The sequence below is a fragment of the Cyclopterus lumpus genome, chromosome 10 (genome assembly GCF_009769545.1).
Source record: "Cyclopterus lumpus isolate fCycLum1 chromosome 10, fCycLum1.pri, whole genome shotgun sequence".
NCBI classification, from domain to species: Eukaryota; Metazoa; Chordata; class Actinopteri; order Perciformes; family Cyclopteridae; genus Cyclopterus; species Cyclopterus lumpus.
In genome coordinates, this window is record NC_046975.1 from 21,296,600 (window position 1) to 21,323,588 (window position 26,989).

General features: G+C 41.5%; 1 protein-coding gene across 1 annotated transcript in view; it reads right to left on the reverse strand.

The window, feature by feature from the left end:
- The window catches only part of fstl5 (follistatin-like 5), a 159,167-nt gene that overhangs the window by 70,089 nt on the left and 62,089 nt on the right, over positions 1-26,989 (reverse strand). Inside the window, 1 exon segment of the mRNA XM_034543006.1 lies at positions 23,591-23,839. Within this exon segment, the coding sequence (XP_034398897.1) occupies positions 23,591-23,839 (249 nt within the window).

Here is a 26,989-nt window from a genome sequence, read left to right on the forward strand (position 1 = left end):
ATGAAAAAGCCCAGATTGAAACCTCATGTCTGACAAATCATATGCTTTATTTTTCCTGCTGTGTGATTGTACACAGAGGGCCAGGAGCAGCACGATGTTCACGGGGCACCGCCACGGCTTGTGGTTTAAGACGTTGGCACGTGAACCACAACAGACTTAGTCGCGTCCCTTTCTTTTTCTTTTCCTGTCATCTCTTCACGTTCAATGCAATGTATTAAATGCACATATCAATAGATAATAATAATAAAAAGCAGGCACCTGGAGAACATACCGTAAAATGAAACACGTCCGTTTCGTTTTATATCGAGTGCATTTTGTTTGAATGACATTTGCAATGAACATCATCAACTTAAAGGCTTTTTTTTCGAGAAAAAAAAAAATCTAACTGGTTTGCACGTTTGTTATTTCAACTGTGTGTGTGTTGCCAACTCCATCGCGGTTCGTGTTGCGCGTGTCACGACACCTAATTCATCTTATACAACACGGAGTTAGCACATTCGTGGAAAGGTGAAAGTGAAAAGCATCATTCAACATTTACTTCATCCGAGCCACTCTCTCAAAAGAGCAGGAATCTGTCTGCAGGGTCGCCGGCGATCTATTAAACATTTCCTTTCAGAGTCCTCTGAAGTATTTTTTGCACACACACTAATGAAAACGCAGCCCTTTTAGGTAACATTCAATTACAAGCTGTGTAAACAGCGTTCAAGGAGAGGTAGGTAGCGATGCTGTAATAGAAGCATCAACTGTAAGAACCCTCACCAGAGAACTTTATTATAATGCTGCTTTTTTGTCAACATTATTCATGACTGAAACGCATGGCATTTTCCAGGGGCAAAAAAGGTTCTGCATAAAGCAGCTGATGTAACAAAAAAAATTGGGTGGCAAAGAGTCAGGCTGCGAAACTTTGTTTTAATCCACTCACAGGAGCTTTTACACTCAATATTTCACCATCACTTTCACTACACTTTGGAATAGTATCTTTTTCTTAGTGGCTGTTAATCTGTCACCGTGCCTTTTAGTCAAAATGTAGTGGTATTTTAATGGTATTTTTTTAACACCTTTACATAATAGCACATGAAGGTCTTTTGGCTTCAGTTGTTCCAACGACCTTGCTCGTGATAAATGTCCACGGTCACATAGGCGCCGTATGTGCCAAGTGGCTGGCCAGGTTCCACCAAAGCAAAGCCGTTGCCTCTTATTAATTGCCTTGAACTGTTCACATAATGTGGAGGTCAAGTCCCCACCTGGATGGAAATACATGTCAGTGTGAGAAGACTCATATGCGCTCTATCGATTGGGGGCGAATCATTTATTTGATTAAAGCTATTTGTCAAACAGAGGAACACAGTAGCAGCCGGCTGCTCCGCCCGCGAGTAGAGAGATTTGTTAGTGAAATGCAAAGCTACATCCATTGGTCCCAACTCGATTTCTTTAGTGTAAATGAATCAGGCTTTTCTTCTGTTTTTCAGCCTTTTGAAGCTGGGAGAACGCTTTGGAATCCTTGATTTGGCAAAGAAAAAGCTCTCTCGAATTAGCTTGTTGACAGGCCAGCATTTCATCTTCAAGAGGAACTCCACTGACTTTTAAGATATCAATGTCTGTTAGCGGGCCTTGTGGGGAAACAGTGGGAAAATAAAGTGTGAACAAAAATAACGGTTGTGTAAAACCTTTCGTGGCTCCAGAGGGAGCACACAACCACGTTTGTTTGGGGCTGAAACCAAACAGTCAGACTGCGATTACCACCTTGCGGTCGTACGCTTCTGCCAACTAGTCGAGGTGCAGTTTTCGATCCATGCCTGTCCAATGTGTGATTCACTGAATCTCAGCATGGCCTTTGTTAAAATAGTGCTTGTACTGCCTATACAGTAGCCACTTGTGGGCATCGCAACACATGCATCTCAGGTCCTCGGATGTTTTTTGACAATCGTTCCATTTCTTAAAGCAATATTGTCACCAGGGGACATTCAATATTGCCACTACCCTCTCTACCCCCTCAAGGTGCGTTCACGGGAAATGGGATGGACGTTCGTGCCAGATATGAAATAATTGCTGCAAGGCATTACTGAATTATCGCGTTCGTAATAATGGTATACGTACGGATAGATGGACGCACAACGACTGTCAGCGGCCGCTTAGAGTTAAAGAGAAGTGAAGGCACCAGACCTCTGTAGCACTGCACCTCCTCTCCAGTTGAGGCAAGCGGACACTTCTCGCATAACAGATGCAAAATCTACGGTTTACTGTCAACGATGCATTATGGGTAATGTAGGCGGGATGTTTTGACCAAAAAAGACAACTTTGGTTCTGCTGCATCTACCTTTTTTTTTTCTTCTTTGTTCTATACGTGTTTGCAATGCTAAATCCGTGAGCTACTCTTTTTACGAGCCACTGATATAGACTGAAAACCAAGACTGGTGCAAGCAGCACTATAACCATTTGGTATTTTTTAACCTTGAAATTCGATTTGCCCATCTGTGTGGTATTTTTGTACCGTGGTTAATAGCAGGAGGGGTACAAACAGGTGGGACTTCAATTGAAATGACACAGTGCAAAGACCTGCTGGTTTTTGGTAGAAATTGGGACTCCCAGAATGCCGACACGGGCATGTTGCAGCTGCGTTTCACTGGCTTCTGATTGAAAAAATAATAATATGCGAATTAAAATACAGTTTCATCCGTCTCGCCTGCAAATAACGACCTTTGCGTTCCACTTTAAGTGCATAACCTCCACCTGAAGTTATCTGAGGTCAAATATATGCTCTTAATGGACAGCTGCTGATGCATTGCCAGTTTTCACAAGGTGTAAGACTCTGTAAACAAGCTGAGGAAATGTTGTAGATGTAAAAAAAAGAAAGAAAAGAAACTGTAACCTGTAGACACAGTTAATCCGCAGCAAAAAAAAAAAGGTTTCATTCTATTATAAGCAGATACGTCAGTACAGCGGCCTCTCACAAGTATCTATCATCCTGCTCTAAAGTGCCAAAAAAAGACTTGCCCTTTCGTTAATTAAGTCCCTGCAACCATTACAGAATAGAGCCCAAAGGTGGACCTCGACCCCGCTGTAGTACAACCACGGTCCGTTTGCAGAGGGCAGAGATCCAACACCTTTTGTGAGAATTATTACGGGGAGAAGAAGAAGCCATTACGGTCAATCCCAAAAAGGTCAGAAGTTCGTTCGTCACGCGCACATCGTCTTCTCAAAATAAACTTCCGTCCTCGCGGGAGAATTTTAGTTTCGGCAACAACATCCCCGAGTTAGGTTTATCAAAAGAGCGTGGTTGATGTCGTGCGTCGGAGCACTGAGCGAGCTGCACTACCCAGGAGTGAGAACGGGTTGAGAAGTCAGTCAGGAAAAACAGGCAAAAACCATCTCCATCCTGTCCAGTGTTCACTGAGGCCATCACCGTGGGTGAGCCCGCCACCCCCTACCTCCTCCACCTGCCCCTTTTAAAAGCACTACTGTTTTATTTATAGAGAGAAAATAGGTTGGCTCAGCGGAATAGCCGGAGTCCACTCTGCCGGAAATGGTCCCATCTTTGCTCCACGGAGCTTGCACCCCACCACCACCACCTCCTCCAGCTTTTCCATCTCCTTCTCTGGGGCCCTGGATACAGCCACGGCCTCACAATGCATCAAGACAGCGTAGTGCGACAACTGGGTTACCCAAATCAGAGGTCACTGATTGCAATCTTTAAGAGCAACTAGAGGTGTCACTGGCGCGACACCTGACTGGATCTGAAATGGATATCGGGGCAGAACCCCTCACAGCCGCTCGGTCCAGGATGATACGAATGCAGAGAAACTTACAGCACAGATAACCGACTTTTGCCATCGCTCCAGAGTTTCAGAAGAAAACTTTTAGTCTCTGACTGCCATGCTGAAGAGCTGTGCTGTGCGTCTACGTGAAACTGGAGAGTCAAGGCAATATACGAAAATAAAGTTCAAAATTCATTCTTGACCTCCGCGATATGTTGTCATGGAGCTGTAATTCTTTTTGAATGCGTGTCTATTCAATTCAAGTCTGCTGAGTTTACCTATTGCTGCACCTGGCCGCGTGGCCATGAATGTACTGGAGGGTGAAGTAATGGAAACTCGTCAACCCATTTTCTACAAACCACATTCTCACCTGCTATTTAGAGCATCCAATGTCAATTAGTCACGTGTCAAAATGGCTGCCTGAAAAACAAACTGAAACTGATTTAAAGATGAATAAATTGAACATTTCCTCTCCTTGCCAGATTATATCAGATTGTATATCTAATCTAATTATGAATGTATTGATGACTTGTGAATCCATGCACATCGACTAATGATACGGTGACAACAAACCAGTTCTCTGCGCTAAAAAAAATTACAAAAAGATTCTACTTCCATCTTTGCAACTCAACGAAGTAGAACATCACTGTTTGCACATCCACAAGAGGTCCCTTGTCAGGGTCACTGTCAATACTGACAGTTTCTTTGGTAACTTTCCGTCGTTTGAAAGCAACTTGTTTGGCAACAGCTCAGGACACATTCCCTCCCTTCATTCGGTCTCTGTCGCTTCTCTCCCTCCCATCTTGCTCAGGGACTGCTGCTGTTCCTCATGTCTTAATCGTTGATGTGTTACCTCCCTCCCTTCTCACCTTGAAGGGGATCATTATCATCTAGGAGACTTGACTCCAACCTCTTCCCGCCCATCTAATTCACCCCTCCCACCCTCATCTTCTTCACTGAGCTCTGACGGAAGCCTCCAGAGGTGTTTTGGAGCCTCAAAATCTCCCCTCAGCCTCCAGCTACAAAACACTACAGCACCCCAAAACTGGACCAGTTCCACTTTGGTGGGCTTTTAGTTCTATCTCGGTTGGATCCTGTCCGTGATTAACGTGGATCGTATTCATTTTTAATGGCAATTTAATGCAAAAAAAATGCCACATTTACATTAAAAAGTTTAAACATATATATTATATGTACTCCTGACTGTATTAAACCACCATAAACCTAAAAAAAAAATAAAGAATTAGATATAAGTTGAAATATACCGTGAAACCCAGAGAATCTTATGAGATACCGTGATAGGGATGTTTGGTCATACCGCCCAGCGAGAGATAGAAAAACCAGACGAAGAAGAAGAGGAAGAGATAGCAATAAAGGAGGCTTGGTATGCTTCTAAAATCTGGTCCCGGTAGAGTTGATTACAAAGAGCTTACTCCTTCAGTGGCAGGTCTTGTTGATGAGCTGATGGGGGGCAGTGACCCAGGGGCCGACGAACACACCTAGGCAGACATATCGAATCAACACACTTCCGCAGGTCTATATTTGGGATATAGCAGACAGACTAGGAAATATTGGTTTTTTTTTCCCACAGATGGGCCAAACAAGTAGACAGACAATACAATAGGCTTGGAAACACCCTTCAGATGCAGAAATGAGGCATAGGTAATATCACCTTATATGTTAGAAACTCAGAGGAAGAAGCAAGGGAAATTAAAACAGTCTGGCATCATAGCTCTCACTACTGACAAAATAAACAAAAAGTGGATATTCCAAGTTATAATGGCTATGTGGGCAGTTTAGCTGACTCGTCTACCTCGAGCCAGTGAATTTGAACTTCACTGGCTCGAAGACTTCACTCTACTCTCCCATCTGGATTCAAGAATTCAACCAAAAAGAGATGTTTCCTCGTGGTTGTACTCACAACGACCATTTGATCAAATCGTGGATTAAATGGACGGATCAGTAAAATGTCGTCTGCCCATACGTTTCCTAGAAATAAGTCATTCAACATCGAAAAGCATGAACAAAATTAAAAGAAAATTGGCCAAAACGACCAATCAGTTGGCTAATCGACCTTTATACCTCTTTGCAATGTGAAAGAATGCTCAGCCAAGCACATAGTTTATTATATATATATATATATATATATATATATATATATAATAAACTCTGTGTATATATACTGGATAATAATTGGCTCTTCTAACCTCCTGGCTTGGCTCATACACTGTAGTGTGGAAATATGCCATTCTCCTGATCATAAGAAGCTACGACGTTCACATTTTACCCAGCTAGCTTCTTTTGACTCGGCATTTCAACGTGTTTACTTCGACCGACGAGTTTATTTGATCCCCAGAGCAGCTCAGCCTCTGAGAAATGTTTGCTGCCGTCGGCCCGTTGTGGGGTCTAAAGTCGTACACAAATCCATCCAGTTTTATGTGGTGGCTAGTATTATAGTAGACACTAATGGCACAGTCTCCCACTCGGAGTATCAAGCAGATCCTTACACTGCCCGGCTGTGAAACTTATTATCGCAATCCCTCCTGAGTTCTGCTTTTCATCCCGGCATTAGGTCAATGGACTCTATTATCATCCATTTAGCCATTCGAGTCATAGCTGGGAACCATGAAGAGCTGAATTCCAATAGATCTGCAGACCCAGATATGGGATACTCTACAGCCTTTATTGATCCGGTCATAAAGGATTCAGCTTCACACACAAGACTGTTGTGTCACAACATTCACTGGCTACCGAGAATCACGTATTACTTTGACACATTTTCAGCATTCTGAAGTGCATTTTGATCACCTTGACCATCAGTGGGGAGGAGTAAACAAGTCCAGGTCAGCTGGATTGTAAAGCATTTTTCTTGCTGATGGTTTTGTCAGGAATTGGAATGTTTTCTGATGTATGGAGTAATCTGCCGAATTGGCAGCCTGCTCAGTCATTTCGGCTTTTTGACAGACTCGCATTCAAACTGAGAGGAAAAAAGTTCCCCCGACTTAAATCAAAGTAGAGGCTTCGTGTGCACCGCACTGTACGTGCTGAACATTTAACGGCTGCTATTTAAAAAACATCAGAGGAATTTTACAGGTTTGATCAACAATGTTTCCAATTGAACAAGGTTAGCCTTTTACTGATGTATTGCAAAGCATTTAGCTAGTCATGTCAGGGTTTTACGGATTAAATCACAGCTCATAAAAAGAGCACAAAGCATAAACATATAAAGACCAATCATCTGGCATACATTTTTGGCTGCAGTTTCTCCAACAATAAAAAAAAAGATCTCCACTCAAGGTCCATTTACTGGCTCGTTCTGGAGTTGTCGACCATATCAAACGGGTTTAACCACCAGATGCAGTATGCTCAGAATAACGGAGAGTCTTAACTATTATCAATATTCCCCCGTTTACAAGCACCGTGTGTGTTATTAAGGCAGTAAAACAAAAAAAATGCACACGCACACCGTGATGCCGGCAGAGGTACAGAAGTCACATCTGTTTGACCTGCTGGCCGTGTTGATAGAATAAAACTGAACGGCATGAAATATCACAATTTATTTTGTCATTTTACTCGGGAAGGGGTGGGGGATTTTTTCGTCAGCTGCAGCAGAAGTCGACATTTGCCACCCGTAGGCCGACTTAACAGTTTTGGAAAGGCAGCAAGCACAGACCCGCAGATCTGTGCTGGACACATAAATTGCTTCTGTTTTTTTTTTTTACAGTGTCAGATTGTTTAAGAAAACTAGAATGACACTCGCCCCTCAGAGAGCGCAAGGAGGGTGCAGACGATGGTGCATTCAGGTGCTCCTAAGACGGTCCTTTTTCCGAAATCGGAAAGTTGTTCTTGAGACCCCTGTGTTTTCAAAGAAGATGTGTTGGGTGTTACTGCTTAAACAAAATGTGAGCTGTTTTCGAGTCGTTCCGACTCGGAGGGAGTGCTCTATGAACATTTTTGAGAATTATTCCCCGAAACTACATGAATACAGCACAAATGCCCTATATCGAAATGTCAATGTAAGTGAAACATACTGAGACCCCGTTCTCACAGCTCTCATAGCCTTGTTTTCAGGAGCAGCAGGCAGCGGTTTTCAATGGAAAATATTGGACTTATATTCATCAGATGGACACAATCATGATAATAATGTTTAGTAACTAGCTGGATGTCTTACAAGTTTGTCATGTATACTTAAAAGGTGACGATTGATGTTGGGTTCACCAACTTTCTTTCTGCTGCCCCCTAGTGGCCCAAAACAATCTGTTATCGCAGGTTTAAACATCAACAGTTTTACAAGACGATGTGATAGTCACAAGCTACGGTACAACGGGAAAGTTCCATGACGACAGAGACAAAGAAGCCCAAAGAAGACCTTGTGATATGGTTGAAGTACGTGGATCTTAAGCAGAGAGATCGTTAGAGAGCAACATAACCCTGAAAATCCACGTCTTTCAATGCCATCATTGTGCCATTTTCAATGCCATCAAGAGAATGTTGACATGAAACGGTCGAGTTTCTCAGATGTTCCAGACAACGTCCCTGTAAGGCATGTGGACGGTGCAGAGAATCAGTACCTCCGGAAATCAAGTTGGAATCTAATACTCTAATACTCTGCATCTTGCCAGTTTGCAACATCATTTTTATAAAAAGAAAGAAAATTGTGGACACTAATTGTTTAGAGCAGACTTTGTCCTAAGGCCAATTAAAAACAGGACCTTTAACTTGTATTACAGAGAGATTTCTTTCTAAATCTTTGGTCCATTTTTCCCTTTTCTTCCACAATAAGAGATCCATTTCCCACTTGATTGCACCTAAAAAAGAATCACACACACTCACACGTGTCCCATCACTGGGTGAGATGGGTTGTGCTATAGATAGAATGAAGTCAACAGTTTGATATTAGAAAACGCCCACAGCACTGTAGCACTGTAACCCAGTCAACCACCCTCCCTTCCCCATTCTCTTCTTCTCTCCATCTCTGTATAGGGTCTTACTCATAAAACACACCGCTTTAAGCAATGTTGGCAGCTATTGTTCACATTTACTTCACCAAATTGTTCAAAGGCTTGATATCCAGGATGGAGAATGTGGGTGGAAAACAAAAGAATGGGAGAATGCAGAGAGCAATAAAATGAACACTTTTTCACAGGGAAAAGGGATTTTTAAACAATACTTAAATATATATATTTCTTTAACCTCAAAAGCCATTTACAACGGTGTGGACATAAAAAAAAAAAATTAAAAAAAACAACGCTCGCAAAAACAATACGATAAAACGTCTCACGGAGACTGCGAAAAATGGTTTTTGGAGCCCATTCACTTTAAAATAGTGTTGTGACATAATTCAGTTGGCCAGGTCCATCCAGATTCTGATGTAATTTTTTAAGGGTTTATTATAAATGGGTCGCTTAAGATTTCGAGGACAGAACAAAATGTGGAATAAAAACATTCTTAATTATAGCATTTAAAAAAAAATTTAGAAAGTTGTAGAAGTCATAACCATCGTCAAGGTCCTCCATTCAAGCATTCAGAGCTCCAGAGATAGTAGCAGAGGGTCTCTTTGCAAATGAGTTACAAAAGGCTGCTGGACATTAAAAAAAAGACATTATACATACCTGACTAAGCTTTATATATTTAGTCCTAGACTTTTTTTTTTAACTGCGGGTGTAGTCACTCTTATCTCTGCCACAAAATTCATCTCGTGAACGTCAATGAAATTATTCTGCGCTGGCAAACTCCTATTCAGCACAACAGGGGGGGGGGGGGTTGGGACCATCAAACATGTTTAATTGGCTAATTTGTCATATGATTGTTTGGGATCTGTGGCCCAGTCCTCTGCACACGCCTCTGATGGAATAATTGGCCATTTTGGGCACATAATGAACATGAGTATAGGACGCTTTGAAGCCGAGCAGACGCCATAAATAAACCCATCGATCAAAGACGCCGACCTCCTTGTCTTGAAGTGTGCAAACCTGCGAGGGGGTTTTGGCGGCGTCTGCGTCGGATTGCATTCAACAACACAAAAATTACACGAGACGTCACCAATTAGTTTGAGCCTATATGAATAGATTCGGGCGGAGGTGGAATTTATCGTAAACAAATATTTAATGGATGTATTTTTAGATACCACCGCTGTGATAGTACTGTATAGTGTGGATCAACAAATATTGACTTCAAACATTTCTTTCATGTTTTTATGTTTTAATATCAAACGCCAAGCCAGTCGTCCTTCAAATCAGCACGACACAGCGTTGTCATGTAATATTTAGCAATTTGGTCATCTTTGAAAGCGTCTTGTGACTTACAGTTTATTTTTTTTTATATTCATCCTATTGATTGATGCTAATTCATTCAGTTGGGTCAAGAAAACTCACACCGTGTTTGTTTTGGTCTTGTGTGTTCAATATCCTGCAGATATCCATGTATCAGTTTATCTTACACAGACATCCCACTTGGACCTCTTGCACTATATATTTATAAAGCTTGTGGGGGACTTGTGCTCTAAAAATGGTGGTGATGGATAACAGAGTAGATTATCATTTGTTAAGGAAGTTTATCTTGCATGTGCAGGTTAATATGGTGATTTCATGCCTGGAACAAAGACGCTCTAAACCAACTTCCACCATCTCACGCACAATAAAGCGAAGCACAACTGAGCAAAGAATCGTCAGTTGTTTGTTTTTTCAGTACAGTGCAAAGCAGCTGGTTATAATTATTCTTATAAATAGGATAAACCAAGCCTCGGGTGTATTGACTACTGAGGAACCGTACAGATAACACTGAACACGCTGAATAAATTCGCAATATTTGTATGGGAAAATCCTCAATCCTCCTTTTTTGCTAACAATAAACTCTTTAATACATATTTATTTATAGATACACATGGAGAGATGGGGCACGCAATGTAATCAAAACAGTATAACCGTAACCGGATGATAATTTTGACGACACAGTGTGCATTCATCCCCAGCCAATGGAGCCCCACCTCATATGTTTTAGTACACTTTCATTTTTACATTTTCATTTCCTTTATTATTTAAATTCTTAAATGTAATATGTCCGGCCCTGCTATTTTGGTGTATTTTATTATATTGTATATATTGTAAACATGAATAAAGTACATATCTAATCTAATTGAATCTTTTTGAATCAAGGAGCCACATGTGAGGAGCTACTTTTTCTTCTTTTTTTTGTGTAAATATACTCCATTTATATCTATAGGAATTACATCCTCCCAAATGTCGGTTAGAAATAAATCATTTCGCAACAATAATAATAATAATGACAATAATTTGATGCATTAATGGGAGAACAAGCCACATATTGTCTTGATATTGGCAAAGGCATTTGGCTTCCAGAACAGTCGATCCCGAGACCATCGTCTCTTGGCACAACCCTGAAAACAGGTAATAACCAAAGTAGTGCAGTGGTGTGAATTAATCGGCATGTTTTTTTTTTTTATTTAGAAGTAGACGTGGCAATTAAACACAAATGAATAGCGAGCCTCTCAGCGACGGTTGCTAAGTTCCCTGAGTAGCAACTCCCTGAACAATTCCTGCAGGTGTTATCACTTCTTGTCATTGAATAAACACTCACTGTGCTCTAGAAGATCTCCTTGTGCAACAGCAAATTGAACGCGATGAAATAAAACACAAAAGACGAAGAAAAGAGGCATTTAAGCGAGATGAGATTAAAATATATTAAATAGATTCAAAAGGAAGGACAAGATGATAACGATGGGTCACCGTATAGAATATCCAGAGTCCGACGTATATCTTCATCACAGTGCTGTGCAGTGTCTACTTAATAAGCCGTGCGCCTCACTTCGGGAAGTGCGAAGGCCACATCGAGCTTTACCAACACATTGCTTTTCCTAACTGGATTGTTATTAATTAAAAGCATGGTATCCAATACCAGATTGGCCCATCGTCACCAATAACCAATCCAAGCTATTTGATTCAGCCGATCGACAATATCCAATATGAGTATCGGTACATCTCTAGTTTATGGTTGATGCTACCTTTACGGGACCGAGGTGGAGGAAAGAGAAGGTTAGGGAAAACTGCCGGGTAGAAACAAACAGGAATTGTCTTCTTCTTCTTCTTGGTGTCACAATAGAGATAACGACAAGGCACGAGGTGAAGGATTGCATTCATTCCCCCCATTTCCCTTAATTGTGTTCATTCAGACTAAAACAAGCAGCGCTTTACACGTATTGGTTTGGAAGACGTACAAATGGATCTCTTGCATCTCTTTTTCACGTACGGCGTCGGTGGCCTGTGATGAAAGTATTCGAGATGGAAAAAGATAAACACTTTAGGTGCTTCTCGAGATGCTCTCAACCCTTTATGTGGAGGCAGCAGTTCATAAACGATTCTCTCTAATGTCTTTTTAATGACGTGTCTTTTGCAAATACCTTCGCAAATGTAAGAAGTGTAAAAGGTTTCCAATTTATCCTAAACTGCAAGAGTTTGGACCGCGAGTAGAAACTTACGCAACGCACTCTGAGAGTACCCAGACTCCACAGGGCCCAGCCCGACAAGGTCCGGTTCAAACTCAGGTCCATCTTGCTGCAGCACCCGGTATTAAAATGACCTGTCAATCACTTGTGGAGTGACAGCAGGTGCCAACTCTGTGTTTTGGTGGAAGGATTTTGCATTTCTTTGATCATGGTTTTGTGAATTCAACATGAAGAAGGTGAGCAGCGAAGGAAGCTGTAATTTACTGTTGCGAGGCATCAGCTTGTAACATAAACCCACTTGTGACAGGAGCTGCCACATAAACCGATAACCAATTACTAACCAATGGCTTACCAGATAATTTAGTTGACATGTTTTGTCATTTTGACGGGTTTGAGTCGGAGGGGGTTGTGATTAATAAACAAACTCAGCGCGCAGCCGTTAAAATCAGACCACTCTAGCGGCTCACCCTTGTCAGGCAGCACAAGGGACAGCGGCTCCAGGTCGTGTCCTTCAGTAAATATTAACCGTCCTCGCCATCTGCGGTGACTTTTTTTCCCCTCCTGCCGTACAGTACATCCGCATTCATGTCGTGCAGCTCGGGCCGTGATTGCAGGTTTTTCGGTCATTTGAGCAATAACTCGGGCAAGACAAATACTTATCTGAATGCTGCTGGTGACTGCGAAAGGCCTGGCTAGAAAACTGGAAATGTTTTGTCCTACAGCTCAAGGTAAGTGGGAAATACACGGCGAGTACCTTTACTCGGGAGGGGGGCAACGAGATCACAGATTTTCACATTTGTACAGGTGGGGGGACTTTAACATTTCACCCTCATCATATTTTCCATTTCTTCTCCTAATTCAATCTGTATTATTAGTCATTCACTTTCCTTCCCCAGCGTATCCTTACCGACTGCAAAGAGAGAGAGAGAGAGAGAGAGAGAGACACAAAGAGTGATGAGACCATTGTGCTCTGAAGTTTCCCTGACCATATCGGTTATCAACAAATTGGCCTGTGCCACTCCCTGCAGCGATGTCATACATCTAAAGAAAAATCAATGGGGGGGGGGGGGGAGGAAAGAAAAAAATAAAAGGCACAACATCTTTGTTCCATTGTAATGCAACAGCGGTGATTATGAAAGGCTGTGTCCGGTTACTCAACAGTTTTTCAAACGATCGGGCACTGTGAAACATTGATTTGTCCCCCAGAAAGAGACATGTGATTGCTCAGTGTGTCATTGGTCCGGACAATAGACCTTTTCAGTGGCTCCTACTGAAGTATGGAGGGCAGAAAAGTAATTTCATTGGCATGGATCTGGCCTTGTATCTGTCGGTTTTCATGTAAGCATTCTCTTGCTGGCCATTGAAAATGGCACAATGATGGCATTGAAAGACGTGGACTTTCAGGGTTATGTTGCTCTCTGAGCAACGTTATCTCTGAGGGGATGGCTTGTTTGCCCTTATTTTTCTTCTTTTGATACCGATTCTGAAGTCTGAAATTCCGATACAATGTACATTAACACTATATACCATTACTACAACAGTAACTACAGAAAAGAATTATCCTTGAAATATATAACAATTCCTTCGGAAGGCAAAACAAGTTTATTTGTATAGCACATTTAAAAATGCAAGGCAATTCAAAGTGCTTCACATAAAACCATTAAAAGCATCAAACCATAATGCAAAAGAAAACAAGATTTAAAAACAATAAGGAACATTCATTAAAACATTTAAAACAGTCAAGCAAGAAATAGAATAAAAGTTGCAGTGCAGTTAAAGAAATAAAATGCAGTAGTGAGATGCAGAAATTGATTGATATCCTTGAATCTGTCAAATTAAAGGCAACAGCAAACAGAAAAGTCTTCCATCTGGATTTAAAGGAGTTGATGGTCTCCACAGACCTGCAGCTTTCAGGGACTTTGTTCCAGATATGTGGAGCATAAAAAACTGAACGCTGCTTCTCCATGTTTAGTTCTGACTCTTGGAACAGAACGTAGACCAGTCCCAGACCACCTGGGATGGTTCATAAGGTAGCGGCAGATAACACATGTTGTCAATGCATTCAGTGCTTCATAAACTAGCAGCAGGATTTTAAAGTCAATTATTTGTTGGACAGGAAGCCAGTGCAAAGACCTCAGAACTGGAGTGATCCAATTTCCTGGTCTTAGTGAGGACTCGACCCAGCTGCAGCTTTCTGATTGACTTTTTACAGAGACCTGTGAACGCACCGTTACAGTAGTCAAGTCTACTGAAGATAAATGCATGGACAAGTTTCTCCGAATCCTGTTGAGACATATTCTTCAGGTGATAGTTGTAATTGTCTTGATATGGCTGTCTACACCTAGATTTCTGGCTTGGTTTGTGGTTTTTAACATCAGCGCTGACTTTCAATCATTCGTCCTTGGGACCAAAAACCATTCTGTTTTATCTTTATTTAATTGAATTCTGGCACATCCAGTTGTTGATTTCTTCAATGCATTTAGCCCTTGTATGGGATTATAGTCCCCAGGTGATGATTTGTGATAGATTTGTGTGTCGTCTGCATACTTATGATAACACACTTTGTTGTTTTTCATAATCTGAGCCAGTGGAAGCATGGAGATGTTGAACAGAAGAGGCCCCAGTATTGGACCTTGGGGAACACCACGTGTCATCCTAGTTAGCTCTGATGTGTAATTAGCTACAGACACAAAGTATTGTCAGTCCTTCAAGTAGGATTCAAACCAGTTAAGTGCTGCGCCAGAGAGTCCTACCCAGACTTTTAGTCTGTCTAGTGTATGTCATGGTCGACCATGTCGAATGCAGCACTGAGATCTAGTAATACTAAGACTGAAGTTCTGCTACTGTCTGTGTTAAAGTGGATGTCGTTGAAAACAAGAGCAGTTTCAGTACTGTGGTGCAGACAAAAGCCAGACTGGAAGACAAAGACATCAAAACAGTTATTTTCGGCCATGAAGTTGTTCAGCTGTTGAAAAAACACTGTTTCCATTATTTTACTTGAAAAATAGGAGGTTTGATATTGGCCTATAATTTTTCATTATTTCGGGGTCTAAACTCGCCTTTTTTTAAGAGTGGTTTAATAACTGCAGTTTTTAGGGCTTGTGGGAAAACACCTGAGAGAAGGGATGTGTTTACAATTTGTAAAATATCAGTGGTCATGCAATGTGAAATATTTTTCGCATGAGGATTGTTTTCAGATGTCGTATAATGTCTTCTAGGCTTCTTTGGTTGATTGAATGAATGGTAATAACCATCTAAGCCGGTACTGCACCAACTCTCAACTCTCACTCGTTGGCTACTTCCATCACCAACACTCGTAAGTGTTGTTCTTGTGTAGTTTATATGAGCTAATCAATGAAATGGTAACTTGATACAGGATGTGTATCTATCAGAACAACTTTAAAGGCTGTTGTGGGGAAAAAAACACGTAACAATATATGCAATCACATAAGCATGTTTTGGTGTAAAACAGCCTATGTGCGTGTGTGTGCGTGTGTGTGTGTGTGTGTGTGTGTGAGGTTGTGGCTCTTAGTTACAAAAAAAAACCTATCTAATCCTGCATCAGCTGATCTGTTACACAGACGATGAGCAGATAATCTGGATAGATTGAACTGGAACATTAATCTCTTCGGCCCCTGAGTGCTGCTGAACTCCACACTAACATTTAGCCTCAACGTCCAAACCCCAGTTTAGTTAATCGCCGAGATATTTTTGTTTTGGTCTCACATAAATCAAATCGGTAAATCTCATTTTGGAGCAAATCAACGAAGCAGATCGCGACGAGCAAACAACAAGCAACTTCAGAGTCGACCGGCGGCACATAGACCCGGCAGCCAACAAGGGTTTTGGACGCCCTTTGCAAACTTAATGATCCACAGGTCTAGATTTTAATGAGGAGCTTGTTCTTTTGGCGCTTCCCGTCGACGACGATGCCAGGTCTGGCACAGAGGTCGCGGCGTCACCGGGCACCAGAGAGTCATTAAAAGAAAAAGCGAGAACGCACAAGAGGGCTCAGAAGCTCCTTTACTGTACACAAGCTGATCTCGCTGGAAAAGCCTCCGGTGGGGAAAGACAGGAGGCGCGTCGCTAAGGTAAGAGGGTCTCTGGAGGCCGGATGCTGTGATGCTTCATGAGCATGTTTTTCTTGGCAGAGCCCAGGGGAGTCGTTCCTCAAAGAGTTTGCTCCACCGAGGTGCCAGAGAGGCAGCCGACAACAAAAGCACTGTAGTTCAAAAAGCTCTACTTTTATAGACACTGCCTGGTTACAGATGTGCGTTATGTGCTGTGTGGCATATATGTGCCTGGTTTGATATGAAATGCAAAATAGAACAGTGCTGTACAGTGGCAATATAACAATAGTACAGTAAAAAATAAATCTGTTTTTAAAGTTGTTCGACTTGTTTGGCAGAAAGTGACCGACCCAAAAAAATACAAAACTATGTTCACATCACGTAAATACAGTTTTGCCATTAAATGATCATTAATAAAGTTATACTGATGGGAACTACACCTCTGCAAAAAAGATCTCTGATAACTAATATAATAAAAATAAAGTTATACAAATGCTGCTTGATAACCAAAACGATTTACAAGTGCACTCCCTGAACTACTGTTCTTTACTTCATTTTTTTTACAAGATCCAAGCTAGTTTAATTACATGAGAATAAATACAAGTGACACCCTGTGACTGACTGACTTGTCAGAGGGAATGTGAGGGACAAGCCTCCATCAATGTCAAACCTTTATTGATTTTTCTCTCTCACAAGATTATACGAAAACAGAAAATGGTTCTCTCTGAGTAGTTTCTCACCCCCAGAGGCCGAAGTCGCCCTCTCTCTCTCTCTCTCTCTCTCTCTCTCTTTATGTCCATCAAATCATAGCGCCGCACCTTTCACTCTCAATTGCCTTCTTTTTGTTAATGGCTGACCCATGTTTTTCACAAACATAAGAAGGAACAATATATATAGGCGTTAATGTCAGAGCCAGTGTACACATTGTATTTCCCCTGATATTTAACCAGCGAAGTGTTTGAATCCTGCAATGCAGATTCATGTAATGCAAATTAGAGGGAACACAATTAGTTGATTTCATAATATGCCAAACAAACAATTAATCAAGAACAATTTTGCTGATGGAGTCGTCATTTCAGTCAATCCTTTTGTTTTCTCCTCTGCAGCTTTTCTCTCGTTTCAATGACAGTAAATTGAGTATATTTTGGTTTTGCGCTGTTAGTCCGATGACAATAAAAACAATCTGAAGACGTTGGTCTGCACTACGGGAAGCTGTGATGACACGATTCACTCTTTTCTGATATTCTAAAGATAAACTGATTAATCCGGAAGATCATGAGCAGAATAATGAATCTTATCGCAGACCTACAAGGAACACATGGAGGCATGAGCTGCAAGGATGCAGGTGAGGTCATTATCCCGCTACAAGTAGGCAAGCTGTTGCAATGCCACTGTAATTATGAAAGTGAAAGTGCTATTCCAGGTTCTCTAATATTACTCATTAATCACATGTTGGCAGCAATTGGGAGGTATACTCAGCAACCCATCGCTGATTGAAACCATTACTGTGATTAAAAAGAAGTGCATTGTTGCACTAACCCACCCCGTCAGGTGTATTAGGCCTGACACTCCATCCTGTTCAAGGCAGAATGCTTACTTTACATATTTTACATTTTAGCTATTTAGCAGTTTACCATTACCGTACGATATAAAAAACTTTGGGACTCAAACTCATTTTATTTATTTACATATTTAAATGGATATTTCAAAACTCTGAATAACTGCTAACTTTCTGTGTATGTTTGTTCGTTGTTCTATCTTTTTTGGGCATTTGGCATCCCTAAAATCTCAGAATCAATGTTTTTTACGTGACCACGTAAAGTCTGCAGGCCATTTTACTTTATAAAGGAGTGATGCAATCCAACACCACCTGCTCATCTCAATGTTAAAACACATCCCATGTAAAACGGCGGCGCATGCTCCCCCAACGTCCCGATGCAACGGTAAAGTAAATGATGCAGTGCGACAGCACAGTAAGTAGTAAATAAAAAATGGAGAACCTCTGGCACAGAAGGTATTTCTTTTGGACCCGATCGTCTGAAGCTTTTCCTAAATGATCTCCCAGGTAATTGGATGTGCCGAATGCACTGAAACCACTCGCTTGATGTGCCGCAACCTTAGCCCTGATTGTCTCCGCTCGTGGCAATTGCTTATTACAGAGATTGCTCGCCTTCATGCACACGTTTCCCAACCGCGGATTGGACAGGCTTTTGTGCACCATTTAATTTTCAATCAGATCCGATCCCGGTTAAGTTGCCGTGCAGTGCGGAGGGGTAAATGGTGGGTCATGTGGCTCTCCCCAGTGCTAATGAGAAGCTTCAGTCAACACATGGCTGTCATTTTTTTTGTATCCTGTCTTCCAAAGCTTGACGTGAAGCGCAGAGAAGTTATGTCTGACAGGGACGATCCATTGCCAACATTCACCCATCCAGCGGGGGGAACCAGAAATGGTTTCAGCTTCTTTGCATATATAGATGTCAGTTTAGAAGCAATCATTTCCACCGGCTCTGGGTTTTAAGCTCGCCCAGGGGACTAATTGTCTGTCTATCAAATTAATATGAGGCAGAATCTTTTCAGAGATGGTGAGATACTCTGGACTTATATTTGATATTTGGTCTCATTAAGACATCACTGTGGCATTTGACCAAAGGAGATAATGGTACAGCTTCTCTTAAAGAAATGAACTAATGGCACCGCAATGTCACAATCCACTGAAGCACTATCTCTCTACTTTAGAAATAGCATGTTGGATGTGTGTGTGTGTGTGTGTGTGTGTGTGTGTGTGTGTGTGAAATATCTGGGAATAACACACCCAATAATATCCAAACATGTAAATCCACTGTGAACACACTGATGTTTGTGAAATGTGCTTTGGCATATGACTTACACATTTGTATCCCGGATATTTGCATTGGAGGAGGTTCAGTGTTTAATCAGCAGTTGTGTTGCCGAGGATTTTAGATCTGCTGAACACATATGGGTCTAAAATAAGATGACCTGCGCATCCATAATAAAATGAGGTTTGCACTGAATGTGGTGTGAATGATGGATTTTAATCTCCTGTGACCGGCTGATCGACATTTTATTAGCTTCTATAACTAACGACGAGAAAAGTACGAGGCAATTTGTGGCAGACAGCAGAGCATTAGTGCAACATGTCATCCATCTGGCATTGACAGTTCATTTACGGTATTGTGTACCAAATTGAACAACCTATGGTTAAAGATTTCCACCAGTTTAATATACCGGACAAGGGGAAGACTGTCTGCTGCTTCCATGCCCTACATTCAGCCAATGAACATCCGAGGGAGAGATTCATTGAGGTTTTTTTTTTTTGCAAATGTGATGCATTCCACCTCAAACTAATCTCATGTTTTTATTTTTTATTTTATTCATCAAACAACCCCGGATGGAGTCACAGTTTGCTTATCATTTTTTTTGCGAGTGTCTGCAGGCTGCGCTTTCTCCCCACTGCATATTCATTTTTAAAAAAAAAGAAGGAAGTCGCAATAAGTTTTAGGGTTTGGAAAATCTTCACTTCTGAAAGGAGGTGTAAACATAGACGCAGATGGGATTTAAAAGAAGGTAGGTTATATTGTTGGAAGGACATACATGTGCATCAGATATAAGCCAATATATATATATATATAACTAAAACCTGTTTATTAGAAACAAAAATGAAGCAATTGGGCGTTTTCACATTCAAAAGCATATGCGTTGAAATGCTGCACCACACAAGTAGGCTGCTGAGGACCACAGTACAGTACAATCTAGACCAGATCACACTTTGATTGACTTCATTTTGTAAGATAGTGATCCATTAAAATAGGCCCAGATCTGCTGTGATACCCATCCTTTGGAACGACCGGGGACACCCCTGCTAAACACAACGTACAGCTGACAACTGATGGGAATGTCATTGGTTTTGCATGTATTTAGTCACAAAGCCAAAGTATTAGATGAATAACAAATTCACCTGACGATGGCGTTAGATGTAATGTCACGAGATTGTTGCATAGCAATCTATCCAATGGTTGTCATCCATCCATCCGCTATCTGTAACCGCAGCTTCTCCTGTTGGGGGTTGCGGGGGTGGCCTGCAGCTGGCAGGATTCACCCTGAACGGGTCGCCTGACTGACACATAGCGACAGGCAACCATCCACACTCACACTCCCACCTACAGGCAATTTATAGTCCTCAATTGACCCAACCTGCACGTCTTTGGAAGGACGCTGCAGAGCCCGGAGCAAACTCGCGCTGCCATGGGGTCAATGTGCAAACTCCACACAGATGGGGTCAGCCGGCCCGGGTTTCGAACCCCCCGGACCCCTTTTTTTGTAAGGCGACGGTAACGGTGGTCCTATTTCACACAGACAAAAGTAAACCGCATGGTGGTGCGCGAAGAAAGGTCAAGGGGCGGGGGAACCAAACTTAGTCGGCTTCATCCTCTCAGGACCACGAGTGTCTACCAAAAGATTTCAAGTCAATTCATCCACTCGTTGTTGTGAACCGACCAACCGACTGGCCTCGGGTCAGCCGTTAGTGCGGTTACAAAGTCATTACTGCTTCCTTCTACCACATTTAATTGAAATATGTATAGTAGATATCTTGGAAATGAACAAACTAACAGACATAGGCACACATTGGACCCAAACATAACCACCATTATGGTAATAACCAATACTGAAGTGAGGGTAAATTTAATTTTATGCTGCGATAATAAGAATATATCTCCATATTGCAAGGTAAATTGAACGCATTACCTGGAGGACAAATAATCAAGTGACACATTTAACACGCCATTGAGGGCAGATTCTATTTTACCCGCTAATAACCCCCGGAATCATAATCACATCTAGATTTGGTTGTAAGCTCTATTAAATTTGCTCAATTATCTATTTCCTCTGATTGCCCCGGTTCCTTTTGTTCCCTTTGAAACAAAGAACAAATCCTCCGAGGCTGTTTAATATTTAGGCAATCCTTCAGCTTTCCTGTGTAAAGATTTAAAGCTGTAAACGTTGTTTAGAATTGAGGTTTTTTTTCTTCTTCTTTTATACAATTTTATGAATATCTGAACGCGTCGAGAAGAAAACAAATGCCTTCGAGCGGAGATTACTAATGGTGTCCCGTGTCCTCTCCCTGGTGCTCTCCCCCAATGAGAAATTGATTACATATCACGTCACCGCAAAGAAAAAGAAAGAGAACGTCTGGACCGAGCGAGAGAAGAAAAAAAAAAGAGGCCTTTTTTCTTCTTATTCCTTCTTTTGGCTCCTGTTGATCTGATATCGATCGCCTGACATTGGTCAAATATCCCACTCTGCATCGCGGACAGATGCTGATTGGGTGTTGAGGGGGTTGGGGAGGGGGGACAGGGCACATGAGCTACAACCAGAGGTGTATCGCTGATCTGAATGTCTTTTTTTTACTTTTGCGATGAAAACAGATGCTTGGATTGTCATCAGTGGCTTATCCACTCTGTTCCTGCACAGGCGGCGGGCTCTCAACGTATGCCAAATCACGATGCTGCCGTTTTAAGATGCTTTTTGTATGTGTTTGGCTCTCGTGTAGCGCCGGGGAATTGGTGTAAAAGCAATTTTTTACAATTTTGTTTTTTTTTCTGGGTGTGGCACGCCCCAAAAAAAAACCTTTGAAACGGAGGGGACCACAAGAGAGTTTCATCGGCAACAGCACATGGATCCAAAGTGGTTCCCAGTTTAGTTTGAAGTATACTTTTCAAAGTAAACAAGTGAGCTGAGAAACCTCCTCAAATCAATGCCAGTCAATCGCTCATGAATATCATGAATATGCTGTGAGCAGTTTGCGACGTTTGCTCTGAATAGAACAAAAGGTGCCGAGTGTCAGGAGCTCTTACTTATGTGATGTCGGGCTTTGCAAAAAGGAGGAGTAGCCTTGTTTCCAGGGACTAAGAATAATTGGTGTGTTTATACAATCAATGGTAGAGAGCAGTCGACCTTCTCTGGGGAAATATGAGCACTAGAGCACCACCTGCTACCCGACTCCAAACCGAGCTGCGCCTTTCACGATATGACTGGTTTTCAGATTGATTCTTTTAATATTTGATGTTGTATTTACTATGCAATGTTGAACACTGCTGTATTACGTCAATATTTCATGTCGTCAGTTCAACGACATTCTTTTGTGATGATTAAATAGGTTATTTTTAAGACGTGAGGGTACAATGGCATGTGCTCTTATGTTATTTGATGGACTGCATGTGCTAGATTTTCAATAAAATATGCATCCACAAAAAACGTTACTTACTGCTTTTAATGACGTTCCCTGTATAATATTCCCACGTGGACTTTTCAAAATCGTTTAAAACATTTTAAATGCATAAAAAATATTATTTTTTTTCCTTCCCTTGTTATGCCTGCCGTCACATTAAAGGAATAGTTTGACATTTTGGGAAATACGCTCATTTGCTTTCTGGCAAAACTTTTGTGTTCAATCTGTACAAAAACACCACGAAAAATGAGCAAACTCTACAAAACACAGAATAGCAATCAATTTCTTTGTTTATTCTTTTCACTGTTGGTGGGGGGGAACTTATTATTTATCTTCATCGGAGTGACATCTTTTCAATGAGCCATTTAGATCTAGGGTAAGAACATTTCAAGTCTATGAGCCAACATGCAGATTTGCACTATTTTACCAACCAAGTAGCAGAAGACTAGAAGGGCACTCCCTAATGATGGCTGGCTACTTGCCAAAGAGGCCGGTGGAGTAAACTAGCTCAGCAGCCCCACATTTGGCTGATGGTAATTTCCCCGACTGTATCTCACTCACAGATGTTTCCTTTTCTTCTACGTTGTAAAATCTTTAATTTCCCAATCCTTTTAGGTCATAAATAACCTAAATTCAGTCCTGGGTCACAGAATGGCTCATGCGACATGGCACTAACGCAAGCACCTGTGTCCCATGTAGCTACCTATAGCACAACTGCATGAGTTTGGTTGAAAGTATGCCCATATCTGACATACAGTATGTTGTTGTAGGTCCTTTTCCTTCATTTTTACCACCTTCAAATGCTGAAGTTGTCAAAATCAGAAGCAAGCTTCAAATATTCCATATTGTGGACGTCTCAAATGCGGTTGTATTTTTTTTAATCTAAACATTTAGGTGCCTGTCATAGCAGGAGGTAAACTCAATTACACCACGAAGGTTACGGGGGGGGGCCAACAGGACCTCGCATACATTGCAAAGGGCACGGTGGTAGACATACAGTATCCACTGGACCACACACACACACACACCATTAGAGAAAGGTCACATGAGCTCTTACCTTTGTAGAAGCACTCCTCACTGTGCATGATGGTAATCTTGTGTCCTCTGAGACAGGAGGCCCGGTGGAGCTCACAATGGTTTTGGTACAGCTTCCCATCTGAACCACACACGGGTTTATAGTGCGGCTTACAGTGATCCAAGCACTTGCACTCCCCTTGGCCGGTCTCGTGGTTGGCCACGCAGTGACGCCCCAAGCCGCAGTACTTGTGTTCACATGGGCTCGGGTAGCCATTGTGTCCCATAAAAGCTGCGGGGAAAAAAAACAAAAACATGGAAATAAAGTTACATTGATTTAACGATCCACACAACCTGTGATCGATGTGTACCGGAAACAGATGGGAAGTCTGAGTTTAAGCTCTTTCTACAGGTTGGATCTCATGGTCAACCCTCAGGGAAATGATATATATATATATATATATATATACCAAGATTGCAAAGATGTCATATAAATGTAAGTACATTTTTAATAAAAAGGACTTTAAATCAGAGATAAATATGTTCCGCCTATGTGTGTGTGTGTGTGTGTGTGTAAGGCCGTCCCACTCCGATTGGGTAACCCTCATCATATCTTCATTGGCATAGAGGCGGCTTGGTCAATTTAAGGGCTACTTTTCAAAGTCGGTTAGCGGTGAGGAGAGTGAACGTCTTACATTTCTGACAACAGCACCACTTAATGGAGTCACAGGGGCCAGAAAAAAAACAGAAGAAACCTAATTTGTTTAATTCTGTGTTGCTACTTTGTGAATTATAATGCGACCTTGTCGCATTCGCATTTTTCGCAGTCTTTTTTCATGGTTGATTAAGATTTCATGGAACATGTATTGATGTTAAAAGGAAATAAAAAGACAATGCACCACTGCTGCTAACAAATATTTACATTACATTATTCATTTGCAATTTTTCAAAAGATTCTATTTTACGGGGTTTTCTGCCTTCATTATACTTCAGCTGGAGATAGACAGGAAAGGGGGAGAGAGAGAGAGAGAGAGAGAGAGAGAGAGAGAGAGAGAGAGAGAGAGAGGTCAAGTACATCTACACCTACATGGCCGCTCAAGGTCGAGCTACAGGAGCATGCATCTCCGTGATATTTTTTACGCGATCAATCATTTGATCCATAAAACATCATAAAAAAGAGAAACATGTCCATCACAATATCCGAGAGTAGGAGGTGATGTCACCGCATAGAGCAGCGGGTTCATAACCCTTGAGCCAGAACCCCCAAAGGCGTCAGAGGTTGCAAGATGGTCAACAAAATCTAAAGGATTTTTTTCAAAAGTCGTTTGCATAAAATGTATGTTTTATTTGACCCTTGCTGAACTTTAAACAATGTGTCTCACAGGTTAGCTGTGCATGAAAACCCTCCACCTGGACGTGAGCGTGACTTAACGCTCTACAGTTAACTCTAAAGGGGAAGGAATGGTTTGGGTTTCCACACCTTCTTATAAAAAAAAAAAGCCTGCTTCTGGGGTGCAGCTCTGCAGCAGACCCTGAACCCGAAACCCCCCTTCAAATAGTACCAGACTCAAACATTGCAGCTTGTATGTGTTTTTTTTTTTTTACTAGCAGCGGGTTATTTGAATAAATAGAACATCATTAAAACGGCAACAACTAGGAACAACTGCAGGATCGTGATGATGGCTTAATTTCCCCCCAAAAAAGGCTTTTTAATATGAGAACAAAAACACCCCTCAATAAATGATGAGTGTGATTTCCTTTGAGGACATGAATCTGTTGCGGTTCTGCCATTTCAAACCTGTACGGACACGAATACGTCTCGACGAGCCGCACGGCGGTCTGTGCAGAGACCCCGTGAACCACATCAAATATATTGGCTTTCTAATAGCAGCTTGCTCACTGTTAGATTGCCCTTTTGCGATAGACCTCGAGGGACGGCGAACGGGTATGATGAGCGGAGAAAAAAAATTAATAAAATAAACTCCACAGCCATCAGAGCGAGAGTGCCTCTCAACGCCGCACTGTTGCGTAAAGTTATGAACATAAGAGACGCTGGGGCGACAAAGAAAGTTATTACATTGTCCGCAGCTTATTCTATCTGTGAAAATGTCACTATGTTTAAGGAATAAGCGTAATGTGCGGCTTCATACCGCACTTGTTCTTGTTTTGGTGTGAATCCGGAGCTGTTGAAGAATAACAATTTTAGCCAAACAGAGTGGCCAGAAACATGTAATGTTGTTTTTATTGAATATCTAAATATGCAACTGTTTGCTAACATGTCATTTCAGGGTTAGTACTTGTACTATGCTATTTATGAGCAAGTTTTGTCACATTTCTCCCATTTTCAGGCCAAATTGGATTAATGCTGCCATGAATTTGATGAATCATTCATTTTTTATTTACGATGAACTTAATCTTAACACTTAGCTATACGTCGTATTACAAGCATATCCAGCCAAATGTATATAACGTTGAATATTAAAATAATGTTTTAATTCTGTGTTATTGTCGCGTGGTCCCTTTTACGACTTTCCTTTGGTTACGTTCCTATGATTGTAATTTCTTTTTACATTTTTAATGCAAAGCCAGCCACATTTCTATTCCTGCAGACGTAAAATAGGAAAGCAAATAAAGACTGCACATGCAATGCATTCAATTTGAAAGTATTAATATGTGTTTTCCCTCCTGGAACTTCAAATAGATTCACGTTTTCATGGTTATTTTTAGACAACTGAAAGCACGTCATCGTTGGGGATTGATTGATGGCCTTTGACTATACATGTATGGGATCAAAATGTTAACAGAGATTGTTGCTTTCTAAACATATTAGACATGCATATTAGTGTCACATGACCATAATTCGTAGAGCACAGGGGTTGCCCTGCACTTAGTGGAGATAAGAGAGTGTAACTGAACTGTAAAACTGTCACGGAAGGAAGAAGAATAACTGAACTGAGGCGCATAGAGACCGGCATCCACCAACTCCACTCTCACATCGCACACACTGTCTCTCTGGCCAATAAATATTGACTAGAGTGGTGCTTCACTGCATTAATTACAATCTATGATTCATTTGGCTTTGACCAGAACGAGCAGATACATAAAGGCAAAAAGAGCAAATGGTTTTACCAATGCGTTATTTGGCGCCTTGTATCATCGTGTGAACAGCTAAAACCAAGCGTGCATTTTTTAATTCCAAGTAAAAGTTGATATAATCACGAGAGATGACGTATAGCATCTGAGAAATGAGGCGGTGTTAAATCGTGGAATTTCACTTTTGAGAGCGTTGTGGCTCTTCGATTGGAAACGCGTGGCGTGGTTTTAACGCACTAACTTAAAAGAGTTGAGCCCTCATTCGCATCCCGAAACATCTCCCCCCCCACAAACAGTCCCGCATTATGCCGTCGCAGAGGGTTTAGACGAGAGACGGCCGCGTACACTG